The sequence below is a fragment of the Anolis carolinensis genome, chromosome 6 (assembly GCF_035594765.1).
Source record: "Anolis carolinensis isolate JA03-04 chromosome 6, rAnoCar3.1.pri, whole genome shotgun sequence".
Classification (NCBI taxonomy): Eukaryota; Metazoa; Chordata; class Lepidosauria; order Squamata; family Dactyloidae; genus Anolis; species Anolis carolinensis.
In genome coordinates this window covers 50,668,960-50,685,719 of record NC_085846.1, presented here as the reverse complement: position 1 = coordinate 50,685,719, position 16,760 = coordinate 50,668,960, and the positions used below count along the sequence as shown (strand labels likewise).

The following is a 16,760-nucleotide window of genomic DNA, read 5'->3' as shown; positions in this document are numbered from 1 at the left end:
AGCTGAACCCAAAAGGGTTCAATGGTCCCTCTTTAATTTGGAGAAAAGTGAATGGTACGGTGCCATGGGGTTCTGTCCTAGGCCCAGTGTTAATCAATATCTTTATCAAGATCGGGATAGCTAATACCTCAGAGGACAAGATCAGAATCTGAAATTATTTAACAGATTACAAAGCTGGGCCAAAACTAACAAATGAATTTCAACAGGGAAAAATGTAAGATACCACACCTAGACAATGAAAATAATAGTGCTCCTCTGGTTTGGCTAGATCTCACCTGGAATACTGTGTCTAATTCTGGGAACCACAATTTAAGAGAGATGTTGACAAGATGGAATGTGTCAAGAGCAGGGCAACTAAAATGATCAAAGGTCTGGAGACCATGCCCTATGAGGAGTTGCTTAAAGAGATTTCTGACAGTAAGATCTCTTCAACAGTGGAATTCACTGCCTCGGAGTGTGGTGGAAGCTCTTTCTTTAGAGGCTTTTAAATAAAGGCTGGGTGGCCCTCTGTCAGAACACATTGCGGCTGCTAAAAGAGTCAATGCAATTCTTAGGCTGCATCAGAGTATTCATGGTATAGTAAGACTATAGTCTTACTCTAGTCCGCTTTGGTCACCTGGAATACTGTGTCCAGTTTTGGGCACTACATTCAGTTAGGATATTGACAAACTGGAAGGTTTAGAAGCCAACCCTATGGGGAGCAACTTAGGGAGCTGGGCATGTTTCCCTTGGAGAAAAGAAGGCAGAGAACAACTGAAAGGATGTCACATTGAGGAGGGGGCAAGCTTGTTTTCTGCTGCTCTAGGGATTAAATCATGAACAATGTGTTCAAATTCCATAAAAACAGATCCCACCTAAACATTCCTAATAGCATATTCCACTGTTAAACAACTTTTACTATCTTGGAATGTATTTTGGGAGATTTTTAAACAAAGGCTGGATGGCCATCTCATGGTCTACTATACCATGAATCAGTTTCATGACATACATATTGGAGTGGTCTGCTTCTTTCAGAATGCAGCATTGGGAGATACTCAACAATACAACACTTTAGCTGTAGCCACAGTATTCCATCTTATATTCCATGCTCCTTAACATCTCTAACAAGCTACTATAGAGTGTGCTGGAATACGATGTCATATACTAACATTGGTCTACAGTACCTCTCTATTCTAACTGGCAATGATTTGTTCAGGTGATGGGCAAGTTATAGTTTGTTGAAGTGATGGGCCAGTAGTGAGTTGCTAGACAATTCACAAATCTGGCCTTCTGGGGATACTTTGTTCTGAATGGAGAGGCATTCCCCTCTAAGAAGCACATGCACAGTGTGGTACTATTAATCTACCAAGTGTTTCTTGATGAAGTGGCTTTAGTAACTATAATTTCCACATCTAGTTCCAGCTTTTCCTGCACCAGGATAGCCTGACATTTTGATCGTTTCAAGTAATCTGGCATGCAGGGTAGTCAAGGGACTTTATCTGGAGCAGAATGCTACTGTTTGCTTATTGATTCATGATATTCCATGCTGAAATCATATAATACATATTCCCTATGTCTATTTGTTTCTAAACTGGAAAGGCACTGAAAGCTTCTGGCTGGTAAGGTGGGAAAATAAAAATCAAGAGAAAGAAGGACGGGGAAGTTGACAGTTAACAGAAAGAAATCTACATACCGAGGTTTATTTAAAACAGAAGAAGAAGAAGAAGAAGAAGAAGAAGAAGAAGAAGAAGAAGAAGAAGAAGAAGAAGAAGAAGAAGAAGAAGAAGAAGAGATAACCCTAGTTATGTGGATTGCTCCTCTGCACTATCCAGAGAACGATTTTGTCTTAAACACTTTTTGGAGCGTATCTCTCATGGCCCAAGGAGCTTCTTACTTCTCATTATGGAACACCCTGCCTTCACATGTCATCAAGCATCTTTGGTAACCCATTTTATCTAATTATTTTAGCTACTTCACATTTAAGGTCATTTTAATGTTATCTAAAGAGACCTTTGATTTTTTTGTGATAAGTATTTGATCTAGCTCTCAGATTGTACAAGCGTTTAGTTTTTAAAAACAATATTATTTTATAACTGTCTATACTTCATATGTTTACTTTCTTTGCAAACAGTTTTATGAAAATTTTCTATTGTAAAAATGAAGGTCAATATTTCTAGATGGCTGTATAAGAACTTCCTATTGTTGATGTACATCTTAAGTTGTTTCTAATGTATGCCAACCCTATCAGGATTTTGTTGGCAAAATTTGTTCATAGGGTATTTGCATTTTCTTTTTTCTAAGGCTGAGATAGTGTGTCACCCAGTAGGTTTCATGGTTGAAGACGTTCGAATACTTTATTCCAGATTAAATACCAGTCAGTGCATAGGCAGACCTACTTAGATAAGCAGCATCCACTGCAATGCTTCTGCTGCCTTATCATGTTAAACTGTATGCCTTACTGGTATTGAAGCTGCAATACTAAATTCAATGTTCTACATTTTTGTTTCATATTTTTAAGTCATAGTGATACAGAATAACCATCCACTGCTTCATAAACAGGGCAAGTACATCCCCTAAGTTATCTCACCTTGTTCTAGATACCAGTCTGTACTATACAAAATACTGTATTTCAGTGCATAATAGTCACACACCCTTTTTTGGAGACCAGGTTTTCGTATTTACTAATTCTTCGCATAATAGTTGTACCCCTTGTGGGATTTTCCTCGGCTACCGCCAGCTGAGGGGAGGGGGGTGAATTTCTATCTTGCCAGTAGGCATGCAAGTGGGTGTTTCACTTACATGCACGCCTGCCAGCCAAAAAGCTATAAAACCTCCCTCGCCTGGTGGCAGCTGAAGGAGAGATTGTAGCTCCTGTCAGCAGGTGCACGGGTAACTTTTCAGCTACAGGGTTTCCCTAGGCTGCCAGATGAGGGAAGTCCTATAGCTGCAAAAATAAATTCACTGCATAATAGTTGCACCCCTCCCCCTTTTTCCCCAAGAAAGGGGAGGAAAATGTGACTTATGCTGTGAAATACGGTATCTCAAAGGTCACCAGGACTTCCGCCATCACCCAAGGGGCTGTCCTCTGCCCATGTCACTCTGTATGAGTGGTATGGTCACTTTAATGTAGTGAATGGGGAAGCCCTGAGGCACAATGAAACTCTGCATATACAATGAAGTCCACCTGGCCACAAGAATTTACAGGACTGTTGAATCTGGGTCCTAATGAAATTCTGTATTTTTGTTCTTTCTTTGAGAAAAAAGAGGACACTGGCATTTCAGATCATAAAAGTAAAGATGCTAACCCTTCTTCAGCTGTATCTTCCTGCAATGAGCGGCCCACAACCTGTAAAAACACAAACACACAATAAAACTGACAGGCAGTAGTAAATGAGAGGATTTTGATATCATTTTCAAACCCCCAAAATCTAATATTTAAATTGTAAAACATGCTGTAATGAACATAGCAATGATTCTAGAAATTCTAATTTTGCATTGAAGTTGGCCTGAACAAATAAAGGTATGGGGCAGATTTTTAAAGTTTAAATGTCTGTTTCATTGATAACAAATTCACCAGTCTCTTTCAAGATCTTTTAGTGGGGTGCTAGTCCAAATAAACAAATTCTCAGAAGCATTTCAAAGGTTTAAAAACGTGACAATGCATTTTTTTTCTAAACACTTAACTTTTTTCTAAATAAATGGAACCTTGAAAGCATAAATGAAACAACAGAAAATGTTTCATTGAACACGGAAGATTTTTATTTGCTCTACTTTTTGTCCAAAATGTTTTATTTTTATTCACTACAGAGCCTGTCCACACAATAGTTATTTTGGGTTGCTGTGTTACACACTTATGATGACAAGGGTGTGAACAATACCATTTTGTGATACTGGGTTTGGGGGATTCGGGTGACCTGGCAGCCACACACCCCAGAAACAGGACCAGCCCCGGGGAGGGGGGGACCGAAAGTTGGCCGTTATGGACATAGCAGCGTTCCACTGTCACATGAGAAGAGCAGCCGTGCATGCGCAGATTTTTCTCCGTTAGCCTTGCCAGAGCCAATCAGAAGAAGGAAGTGGATCACATGTCTTTCTGCAAAGCCGGTCTACACACAGTGTTCCCACACTTATCGCGGGGGTTAGGTTCCAGGACCACCCGCAATAAGTGAAAATCTGCGAAGTAGACACACACTTCTCAAACAGGCATCAAGCATGGTCCAGAATCGATATGATCTGGACCTCTAAATCCCTGCTGACAACAATATCTGATATAGACATATTGGCCAGAGACTTATCAGACCACTGCCCATTAAGAATGGTAATAAATAAGAAGTACGTTTTAAAAAAATGGAGGCTAAATGAAAACTTACTCAAGAATGAGCAAGATATTAATAAAATTAAAGCCATGACTAAAGAGTATTTCAGTATAGATGATAATGGCGAAACAAGCTCCCAAATTGTATGGGATGCTTATAAAGCAGTAGCAAGAGGATTTTTAATACAACTAAATTCCAGCAAAAGAAAACAAAAAGACTTAGAGTGGAATAGGCTGAATAAAGAAATTGAGGCAAAAGAAAAAGAATTGAAAACCAACCCCAAAAATCAGAAAATAAAAAGGAATTTAGCGCTGTTAGTAAAAATGAAAGAAAGATGGGACTTAGAAGAGGTGGCCAAACAAATCAAATGGGTCAAGCAACAAGCGTTTGAAAATGCAAACAAACCAGGTAAATGGCTTGCCTGGTTAATAAGAAAGAAAAAACAAAATAGACAAATTATGAAAATTAAAACTGAGGGAAAAATAGTAAATTCAGACAAAGAAATAAGAGAGGCCTTTCAAAAATTTTATGAGAATCTATACTCTAAAGACAATATAAATCCGGAAGCTATAACAGAGTACTTAGGGAAACAAAAATTGGATAAAATTACAGACGAACAAAGACTTGATCTCAACAGGGAAATAACAGAAAAAGAAATCCTCAAGGCAATAAAAAGTCTAGATAGTAATAAAACGCCGGGGCCAGACGGTTTTATAGCAGGCTTCTATAAATTAGAACAACCAGAAGTGACTTTATTTTTAAAAAAATTAATGAATCAAGCATTACAAGACCAAAGTGTTCCAGAATCATGGAAAGAGGCCACAATAACAATGATACCCAAAGAAGGTGTAGATCTGTCCGAGGTCAGGAATTATAGACCTATATCGCTCCTAAATACTGATTATAAGATTTTTACAAAAATCCTGGCCAATAGATTAAAAGAATTCCTGGATGGATGGATAGGAGAAGACCAAACAGGTTTCCTCCCCTCCAGAACCATCAAAGATAATGTAAGAATAATTATTGACGCAATGGAATTTTATGAACAACACAATCAAAAAGAAGTAGGTTTTCTTTTTGCAGAGATGCAGAGAAAGCCTTTGACAATTTGAATTGGACTTTTTTTAAATTGTTATTTCAAGAATTAGACCTAGGTATACAAATTCAGAATGGTATTAATAGTATCTACGAGGATCAATGGGCGAAAATACAAATCAATGGGCAAGAGACAAATCAAATTAAAATCAGCAAAGGAACGAGACAGGGCTGTCCTCTCTCGCCGTTAATATTCATTATGGCTCTAGAGACTCTGCTTAAAGCAATTAAAAAAGACACAAACTTACAAGGTATCAGATTAGATAAACAAGACTACAAATATCGTGCCTTCGCCGATGACGTTATCTGCATCATAGAAAATCCAATTCAGAATATTCAAAATTGGATCTCGAAAATTGAAGAATTCGGAAAGGTTGCCGGCCTTAAAATTAACAAAAAGAAAACAATGATCCTTACTAAAAACATGTCTAAAAAGAAACAAAAAGAGCTACAAGACATCGTAGGCCTGGAAACACCATCCAAAATAAAATACTTAGGGATTTGGATATCAGCAAAAAATAACCAATTACTAGATTTAAATTACACTAGAATTTGGAAGGAAATCAAAAGTGATTTGGAAAAATGGAAAAACTTAAACGTCTCACTATTGGAACGAATAGCAGTAATAAAAATGAATATCCTCCCTAAATTACTTTATCTTTTCCAAAACATACCAATTATAAGGAACACAAAATTACTTAAAGATTGGCAAAAAGAGGTTATGAGATTTATTTGGAAAAGTAAAAAAGCTAGGATAAAATATAGCACTATGATTTCACGGAAAACCCAAGGAGGATTTGGTGTACCAGACCTCAAACTATATCACGATGCGTGTGCTCTTTGTTGGTTAAAAGATTGGGTTAAATTAGAAAAAACTAAAATTTTAAATTTGGCAGGCCATGAACTAAGAAAAGGCTGGCACGGATATTTATGGTACGAGAAAAAGAAGATTGAGAAACAATTCGGTAATCATTTTATAAGATCTGCTCTCCTGAGAATATGGGATAAGTATAAATGCCGCTTCCACACCAAAACCCCACTATGGTTGTCTCCAATAGAAGCCGACCATAGAAGACTATTAGGCTGGAGAAATTGGCCCACGTATAGAGAACTGCTAGTTATAGTAAATGATAAAAAAACCCCTCCAAAGTTGAAGGAATTAACAACAATACAAGAGATAAACAAAAATGTGTCCTGGTACCAGTATTTTCAAATCAAAGAAGCCTATAAAAGAGATAGTCTGGTGGGATTTGAGCAAGAACAGGGATTCTGGGATAAATTTATCCTTATAAATAAGAAAAATATAAGTATAATGTATAATAATCTACTGTCCTGGGATACGGAAACGGCGACTGTAACAAATGCAATGATATTATGGGCAAGAAATATAGAAAGACCTATTCAGATGCATGAATGGGAATCCATTTGGAATAAAAAAATTAAATACACATACTCTGTAGACCTGAAGGAGAACTGGCTTAAACTCATACATAGGTGGTATTTAACTCCAAAAAAGATTGGCCTAATGTATAAAAACATAAATAATAAATGTTGGAGATGTAAAACCCATACAGGCTCCTACTTCCACATGTGGTGGAAGTGTAGAAAATTAGAAAAATTTTGGACTGTAATCTTGGAGGAGAGTAATATAATATTGAAAACTAAATTTGTTAAAAAACCAGAACTGCTCTTGTTAGGTTTATACGACCCTAGGGATAAGATTGACCCCAATACAGACAAACTCTTTACTCTTTTTATTACCGCAGCAAGACTCGTGATCGCAAGACTCTGGAAATCCACACAAACGCCAACAAAAGAATTATGGTTAGATAAATTATTGGAAATCAAAAATATGGATCAACTATCCTTTTTGATCAAAAGAACGAATGGAACATCATTGAGAGCTACTGACTGGACCAACTTTGAGGACTATTTAAAGAATAAAATACAAAGAAGCAAAGACTGATTTAAAGATTTAAGAAGAACTATAAATGGAAGTTAACTCACGCACCCACCCACCACCCCTCCGTCACTCCCCCTCCCTTTCCCCTCGTCCCTCACATAGTTACTGTTGTATTGTCATACTGTTTTATGGTCAATGTTTATTTGTTTATTTGTTTGTTTGTCTGTTGAGAAAATTCACAATAAAAATCATTTGCAAAAAAAAAAAGAAAATCCGCGAAGTAGGAACGCTATATTTATTTTATTATTTATACATTATTTTAGTAGTTATACACTATTTTAAGTCTTTATCAACCAATCGTGTGTTGATAAATTGCCTCCCTCTCCTCCTGTTGCTATGTGAGCTCCTTTTTTCTCCCTTTAGCTTCTCCTTCCTCCCTTCTTTAGGCTGTAAATTGTAATTTTTTATGTTAATAGTCTTTTAGAGTTTATTGAAAAAGCGCAAAACAACGAATCTGCGAAAAGTGAACCGCGAAGTAGTGAGGGAACACTGTATACCAAGGTGAGCGCTGTCATTTTTCTGTGGCATCCTGGCATTTGAGAGAGCGCAAGACTGTATGCTAGCTAGCTCCATATTATATCTCAGTGCCATTGCTGCTTCTAAGTGCTTAAGGGATCGCTTTTTGAGAATTTCAACCTCTATCTTCTGCATTAAATTTTCTTAGTTAATATCTTTCTTATAGTCCTTCTTTTATTTTACTAATTTTTCTAAAGAGGAGTGGGTGGGTATGCGTTTGGGGGGCAGGGCTGTGAGTTTAAAAGGGGCTTTTTGTGTGTTTGTTTAAAAAAATTTTAACCTTTTTGGCTTTAATATCACTGAGTGTGGGATAGGTTTAGGGAATAAAGTCCCCTTCGGGGTGAGAAGGGCAGCATATAAATGTAGCAAATAAATAAATAGCCTAACTCCCTTGAGTCTTCACGGGGAGAATTTCAATTTCAGTATCTCACCAACCCTACCTTCTGGCTTCTGTACTCTGTCCTGCACCAGCAGACTAAGTTTCTCCTCCCAAAAAATAAAAAGCCCTTTCTTCTAGTTCACCTCTTTGACTGTCTGCTATTCACTCCCCAGCCCTACCTTCTGGCTTGGTTGTACTACTACACCAGAAACTTAAAAAATTTCCTAAAAGTAAGTGGATGGCCAAAATTTGGGGGGGGGGGGGGCTTGAGGTCAGAAATGTATCCTCCAAGTATCATCATTTTTGTTCCGATAGCCATAAAAATGACAGAAAGAGGAGCCTCACCAGTTCCCCCATTGTCCCCAATGTACCAGATCTTCCTAGAGTGAAAATGAAACTTCCAACTGACAGATCACTGAACGGTTTTTCCCCTTCCCAATTTCGGAAATTTCCCAATACATGGAAGGAGGGAGGGAGCTGAAAATTGGATTTTTTAAATTATAAATCACACCCCTAGTATTCAGCAGCAAGCCCCATTTGCTCTGTTTATTGGTCATAAGCTATAGTCAATATTCAAAGAGATTCAATATGTGCAAATTTCCCTATTCACTTTAATGCATGGTGATACATTATTTTTTTTAATATCTATCAATCTGATTTTCTTATCAATGCATATGTTTTACCTATAATTTTCAATGGTTTTTAAAATAAAAGGCCATGCAAAGCTATGAATACTAGAAGCAGTGTCCTTTTCCTTTCAACTGCCATTGCTATGAATCATTGTTCTTTTCCGTTTACAGGGTAGAATCAAGAATAGAAATAGGGGAAATTCATACAAAGATATCAATTGTCTATCATCACTATTAATCTACCTACTAGATTAGTGCATTTCTGATGTGGGAGACTGACTTTTTTCCAATGTGCAATTTACCAGTGGCATATCTGTGTCTACTGGTTACAGCTAGCAAGGATCATGTATCAGAAGACATAGCTACGTCTCCCAATGCCACCTTCCAAACTGTTACCTTTTCAGTTGTGCCACCTCACAGCACAACTGCACTGCCAAGGAATCGTGAGTGTATGTGCATGACAGATCACTTCCTGTAGCTTACAATGATTGCATAATACTGCATTTGTAATTTTATAGGCAGCTTGCAACCATCTAGGGGTCAAGAATCAGGTACAGATACATTCAGATCACAAAGAGTACAACTAAAATACAGTAAAAATGCATTCCTTAAAATAATTGTTTAGTCTTTCCCTACTTCCTTTACCCATGAACTCCTTTTATTAGTATGATTTTAATCCTATGCTGCAGTTCAACACTTTGAACTCAAGTTCCCAGAATGTCCCAGCTAGTACAGATAGTGGCTGTAGTGCAGAAAGTAATTATTTCAAGCCTTTAAAAAAAGGATATATATTTTTTTCCAAGTTGAGGGAAGTATGCACTAGTCATGCCTCATCTGTAGTTCTATGTTCAATTCTGGATGCCTCATTTTAATAAGGATTACAGCAAGTTCAGAACAGAGCAATAAGATTGATAAGAAATATGGAGAACAAAACATATGATGAAAAGCGCTAATAAAACTTAATAAAGCGAAAGCGGATAATGTGATTATTCCTCAAGGGCTATCACAGTGAGTAGGGGGCAAGCCAGCTCTCTGCTCCCTTGGAGGGTAGGATTGAAGTTACGGGACAGTAGATTTTGACTGAATATTAGAAAGAACATCTTGACAGTAAGAGAGTTCAGTAATGGAACAAATTGCCTAGAGGGAGCAGGGTCTCTTTCTCTGGATGTCTTCAAAAAGGGGCTGGACTGTGACTTCAGCAGGCGAAGATGGAGACAGGTCGGACTTGCTGAGGTACCATATATACTTGGAGATAAGATGAATTTTTCAGCCCTTTTTGTGAGCTGAAAAAGCCTCCCCCATTTTATAATCGGGTCAAGGTCAAGCCAGCAGCGGAGCCTGGAGGCTGTTGCTTGCAATATATGATATACTTATCTCTCATCTTACCCTCCCTTATCAGTGTTTACTTTTCAAAAGCCTCCCTCGCTCTTAACCAAGGGAATGTTTTGAAAAGGGAAAGAAGCCATTGCAAGCCAGGAAGAATATATATATATATATATATATATATATATATATATATATATATATATACACACACACACACACATACATACATATATACATATACATATATATATACACACACACACACACACACACACACATACCCCCATTAATCTTATAAAAGCATTTTCCCCTGAAATATTTGTTAAACTCTGCTACAGATACATAGGCATTTCCCCCTGCAAGCCTTTGCAATCCCTATGTACCTTTATATTTGTATTTATTTATATACATTAATTTTATATATGAATTTCCCCTCATATGTTTGCAGGTCTTTGCAAATCCTATATACATATAGATATCTAGAGATTTGCATGTACCTGTATATCTGTATCTATGTGTACACAGTACATTATTTTATATATGACTTTTCGCCTCACGTTTGCAAGTCTTTGCAAATCCTATACAGATATAACTATCTATATATAGAGATATATATCTAGATAGATATATATGAATATAGATACATAGGGCTTGCAAATATTGTAGGGGAAATGCACACACACACAGAGATTTCTAGATATAAATATAAATATATAGGGCTTGCAAATATTGCAGGAGGGAAATACACATATATAGAGAGAGGATCTGCAAACATTTCAGGGGAAATGCATATGTGAAATTAGTATATATAATTATAGATCTATATCTAGCTCTGCATTGTTTATGTAGGCATTGAATGTTTACTATGTTACTATGTTGGAAGCTGGCCTGAGTCCCCATGGGGAGATAGGGCAGGGTACAAATGAAGTTTTTATTATTATTATTATTATTATTATTATTATTATTATTATTATTATTAATAATAATAATAATAATAATAATAATTTATTGTTAATACCATATTATTATTGTTGACCCTACTTTTCCACTTACAGAGATAGTTTACTGTTTTTCTTTGAAATACGGTAAATATTCAAAAACCTTTAACCTACTGATGCTTCAATATAATTTCATTGGGATCTATTTTCATTTTGAAATTTACGAGTAGCTGCTGCATTTTCCACCCTCATCTTATACTCGAGTCAGTAAGTTTCCCCAGATTTTTGTGGTAAAATTAAGTGCTTCAGTTTATATTAGGGTCGTCTTATACTCGAGTATATACGGTACATTACACCTAAAAATCTGGGGATAATGTACAAAAATGTTGATAAAAATTGTTGGAAATGTAAACGACAAGAAAGATCATATTACCATTTGTGGTGGTCTTGTGAAAAAACAGAAAAGTATTGGAAAATGATTCATAATGAATGTAAAAAAGTATTGCAAGTGGATTTCCTAATGAAACCAGAAGTTTATCTTCTGGGAATGTTTGATGTTGAGTTCTTTAAGGATTCCAATACTGATAAACTGTTTACTTTTTTTGCAACAGCGGCCAGAATGGTCTTTGCAAAATTCTGGAAACAAGAATGAATCCCTACAAGGGCACAATGATTAGACAAAATAATGGACATAAAGAATATAGACAAACTGACATTTTTGTTAAAACAGAACAATGGAAAGGAAATAAAAATGACAGACTGGACAAGTCTCGACGATTACATAAACAAGAATAAATAAGCAATATGAGGACAATATGATTATTAAAATTGAGGAAAAGATTATATGATCATGACTATTTTTTCGAGATTTACAGGAATATGGGATAATACCCATAGTTCCTATAAAGGGCAAAAGGAGGATGAAAGGAAGTCAACCATCTTTCTTTTCTCTCTCTCTCTCTCAATCTCTCTTTTTTTTCTTTGTTTTTATATTAGACTTTATTTTTTATTTTATTTTTATTTTTGATACATCCTCTCTCTAGTCTATCCCTTCACCCCCCCCCTTCCTATAAAAAAACTTGTTCTCACACTTTCACTGTATATATTATTTGAAACTTTAATAAAAATTATTACAAAAAAGGGACTGGACTACTATTTGCTGAGGATCCTGCATGAAGCAGGGGTTGGACCTGATGGCCCATGAGGTTGCTTCCAACGGTATTATTCTATGCCAGATAACTGTTACTACAATTAATTTACCTGTGTTTCCTCTTCTTCTTTCTTGGGGGAGTATCAACATCTTCAGCAGGCGCAGGAGCAATAATACTAGATTCCTTTACTCTAAATTCATACACCTGTAAAGAAATTAACAAATATTTAACTAAATCATCACAGGCAAGTCAGTCATTTTCCATTAGCATACAGGCAGTCCTTGAGTTACAGACATCCAACTTACATCCAACTCATAGGTAAGAACAGGGGTGGGACAACAGGAAGTGAGAGGAAATCCACCCCAGGAAGAAGAATTCACTCCTGGAAGTTATCATGGGAAAAAGATCTCTCTACTAAAGCTTTATCACCAATTCTTGCTTCTATAACAAGCCAGAATTTTCAAAATCCAATTCTCACAGGGACAGAAAGTGAGGTGAAATCTTCTGAACAGGGCCACAGACAGCAAAACCAGTGATATAGGAGTATTGACCCTACCCTATGCTATGCTAAAATATTTTGTTGGCAGAAGTCAAACTTAAAATATCCTTTATGACAAATTCAACCTAATCTATAGAATTTATGTTATCCGTAATCCAGGGACTGTCTGTAAGGGTTTTTTTCCCCAAGCATGGATACGTTATGTATATGTAAGTCAATATGTCTGCTATTAATACATGTGACTCATTTATCTGTATTTTAATGCAATGTATACTATCCAAATTAGGAATGTAAAATTTCCACAAATTTTGAAGTCATAATTTATTTCCATAAATGGCATTTGCACTAGTATTTGCTGACTGAAAATTGAGTAATTCCTTTACAAGATATGTTAAATTTTGTTTGGCACAAAATTATCATATTTGGTATGGTGATAGTATATTTTATTCAGATAATAATTACAAGTTGAAGTTACTTATTTCGTACAAATAGAGCTATAAGATGCAGAACCCCAAAAACGTAACAGAAAGAGAAATCAAGACAAGGCATTGAAATTATCCAATACTATACATTTTCTTACATGAACGTCTTCCTGCTACCTAGTTGTTAGAAATAATTTTGAGGAAATAATAAATAAAAGTAAATGTAAGAACATCTTGTATTAAACATTGTACTAATTGTTCTAAAAGAAAATATTCCACAACCTAATTTTCATCCCACTCCCATTATCAATCATTCCAGGAAAAGCAATTACTAGGGGGAAGGGGGTGAGCAAACTGAGTTTAGTTTCTCCCCCAAATTTTCCAGTATTTTTCCCAGGTTTCTGTGTCTTAAACCAGACAAAGATAGGTTAATGGCAGTGCAGCGTAGTGCAAAAGTATTTTATGAAACAGATGTGTCTGAACTCTTTATGAATGGTTAAAGTTGCAAGAAAACAGATATTGATACAGGTTGAGAATCCCTCGAAATCCAAAATAGCCCAAAATCTGAAATTGTCCACATAGGTGACTGAGATAGTGACACTTCACTTTCTGATGGTTCAATGGAAACAAAAGTTGTTTCATGCTCGAAATGATTAAAATATTAAGTATAAAATTATCTTCAGGCTATGTGTATAAAGTGTTTATAAAAAATAAATCAATTTTGTATTTAGACTTGGGTCCCATTGTCAAGATTATGTACATTATATGTATGTGTGTGTGTATGTATGTGTGTGTGTGTATGTGTATGTATGTGTGTGTATGTGTATATATATATATATATATAGTCCCAAGCATTCTGAATAAGGTTTTTCGTGTCAGGAGCAACCTGAGTTGCTTCTGGTGTGAGAGAATTGGCCGTCTGCAAGGACGTTGCCCAGGGGACGCCCGGATGTTTTGATGTTTTTACCATCCTTGTGGGAGGCTTCTCTCATGTCCCCGCAAGGAGCAGGAGCTGATAGAGGGAGCTCATCCGCACTGTCCAGGTGGGATTCGAACCTGGCAGCTTTCAGGTCAGCAACCCAACTTTCAAGTCACAAGGCTTTACCCCTCTACGCCACCGGAGGCTCCTATTCTGAATAAGTGATAATCTGTATAGCTACACTATTCTCCCTCTAAAAAAACATATCTCCATTGTCATTGTATTCTTACCTGCCTACATGTTTTGGTCCCAATTAATCTGGCAATTGCACAGAAATTGTCATAGTAAGTACCAATCAGAACTCTGAACATTGATGCTTCTGCACCACTCCACTCAACATTCTCAGGAGGCTCAGTATTTGGTTTCATCTTGATTGGTGTCTGGCACCTAGAATTTGCTTCTGCAATATCAAGACAGAATATTGAAGCAATGTTTCAAGACTTTTAAAATAGCACACACAGTACAAAAAGTTTGCTTTAAAGATTCCCCCCTCCAAAGGGGCATTACTTAAATTATAATATAACAATATAGGTTATCAGTGTGTGCACAACCACCTTTATGTCTTCTGATTTTAGGAAGAGGCACAGCTGGCATATCAGTCAAAGCTGATCGTTGTATCTATGAACTGACATTTGGAGAGGTAGCTCTAAGAGAACTCCCAAGCTGCCAACACAATCTTTCAGGAGGACTGTAAACCTATTCACAACTGGTTGACATACCCCCAACCCTAGGTTAGGAACCTTATTGGCAATTATCTCTGTCTTACATGGATTCGGTTTCAATTGCGTTTTCTTCACCCAGACCATGACCTCCTACAGGCATATATTCAGAGACATGCTATCCTTAGCTAAGGCTGTTTTTGAAGGTGTTGAGAACATACTGATAGCACCCAAAGAGATGAAATCTGCCTCAGAGGTATGGCCAGAACCACTGCAATATAGTGCCTCCAATTCCCAAGCCGCCCAGGCACTCCAGAAGCATACTATGGTTGATGACATTGAATACCGCTAAGAGATCTAAAAACACTAACAGGGTCATATTCTCCCTGTAAGTGTCAAGACTGAGATCATCCACTAAGGGTGACCACAGCAGTCTCAACTCCGTATCCTGCTCTGAAGGTGGTTTGAAATGGGTCATGGAAATGTGTGTTATCCAAGACTACCTGTAAAATATTCCACATAGACTATTTTTAGTAAAACCAGCAATGTCTCACCAGAGGAGCTTGAAGTCTCATCCTTCTTCTCCTCCTCCTCCTTGTCATTATTTTCACCTCCAGTTTCAGTTCCAGCTTCTCTGTCACTATCTGTATCCTTGGATTCCAGCACATTTATAGTCGGAGTGCTAGGTCTGCTTGTGTTATTTGGGAGCCTTCCTCTTCGGCGACCCCCTGGGCGCTTTGGTGGTGTTTTTATGCGCTCAGCTGTTAAAGCAGCTGCAAACTCTTTGGCTCCTTCCTAAGTATGAAGAAAACACTTGCAAGAAAATGTTTTTTAAATAATCATGTTCACTATACAACCCATCTTTAAAAAGACAAATTGGAGAACTTACTGTGAAGGCTTCTAGCCAAGAAGGAGTCATCCAAGTATGATTTATCTCCTGTTGCCATATACAGGAATTACTCTGGCAAAGAAACATAGAAGAGGTGGGAAGAGGGAAAGTTGTGTCATAAGGACCTGCTATTGAACCCTGCAGCCAAAGGAGATTCTGGTTGAAGTAATCTTTTCTAGATGTAGAATTTAGCGGAAGTAGAGGGAAAACTGAGGTTTGGGAAGCCCTAAAGATTCATAAGCTAGAAAGATGCATGCTTGATCCTTCTAGTTAAAATGAAAGAGGAAACTTTCCCCTTTAGAATGGTAGAAAGGAGGGGTAGTAAGAGACCTTCTGACCTCCTTAAGGGTTGGTAAATTGTATTTATATATTTTTTGAATGTCCTTCTAATATCTAACTTGTACCACCATTTTTCAAGCTGATGAACGGAACATTGGCAAAGTGATGGTAGAGGTTGTGAATTATGGAACAATTAATTTACCTTGGGTAGAAAGGTAAGCCAAAGACAGATTAGTATCAACCTTGCAGTGAGCGAGGGCCACTGATAGAGAAGTTAGTTCTGACTCTTAGGTGAGGGCTGTGGGACAAAGACTTGATGGAAAGAATATGGCACGTATGTCAAAGATCCAGAAGAAAATTTTGTAAGAGATTTGAGAACCCTGTGGAAATCCCAGTACAAAGAAAATACACTATAAAGCTAAGGGAAATGCCTCTCAAAAATTATTTTTGTGAGGTGGGAAAAAAATGTTTGGGGTGGTCAGGATAAAGGCTACTGTTGACTATGCTGTGTGTTTAGTTTTAGATCTGTATTGAGGCCTATTTGGAAGAAACCTAGGATGTTTTTATTATTTGCAGTGGGAGATGAAATGGAATGTGTGTGAGACCATCTCATAAAAGTCTTGCAAGTATTCTCATAAATCTTAAGAGTAGATGTTCACCTGGAAGCTGGATGCATTTTCACTATTCTTTCTGAGTACCCTGATCTCTGGTATGATTGCCATTCAGATGCAGATGGTTTTG

General features: G+C 37.0%; 1 protein-coding gene across 8 annotated transcripts in view; it reads right to left on the bottom strand.

Moving 5' to 3' along the window:
- ezh2 (enhancer of zeste 2 polycomb repressive complex 2 subunit) overlaps positions 1 to 16,760 on the bottom strand; it is a 92,912-nt gene that overhangs the window by 32,221 nt on the left and 43,931 nt on the right. For 4 of the 8 annotated variants that reach the window (XM_008112908.3, XM_016994442.2, XM_016994438.2 and 1 more), the window contains exons 10-14: positions 15,741 to 15,812; positions 15,406 to 15,646; positions 14,423 to 14,592; positions 12,402 to 12,496; positions 3,285 to 3,325 (exon numbers count right to left, since the gene is read on the bottom strand). In XM_008112908.3, coding sequence (XP_008111115.1) covers positions 3,285 to 3,325; positions 12,402 to 12,496; positions 14,423 to 14,592; positions 15,406 to 15,646; positions 15,741 to 15,812 — 619 coding nt within the window. The remainder of the gene's footprint in view (positions 1 to 3,284; positions 3,326 to 12,401; positions 12,497 to 14,422; positions 14,593 to 15,405; positions 15,647 to 15,740; positions 15,813 to 16,760) is intronic. The other 4 variants (XM_016994440.2, XM_062983962.1, XM_016994441.2 and 1 more) reach the window with 1 other exon arrangement.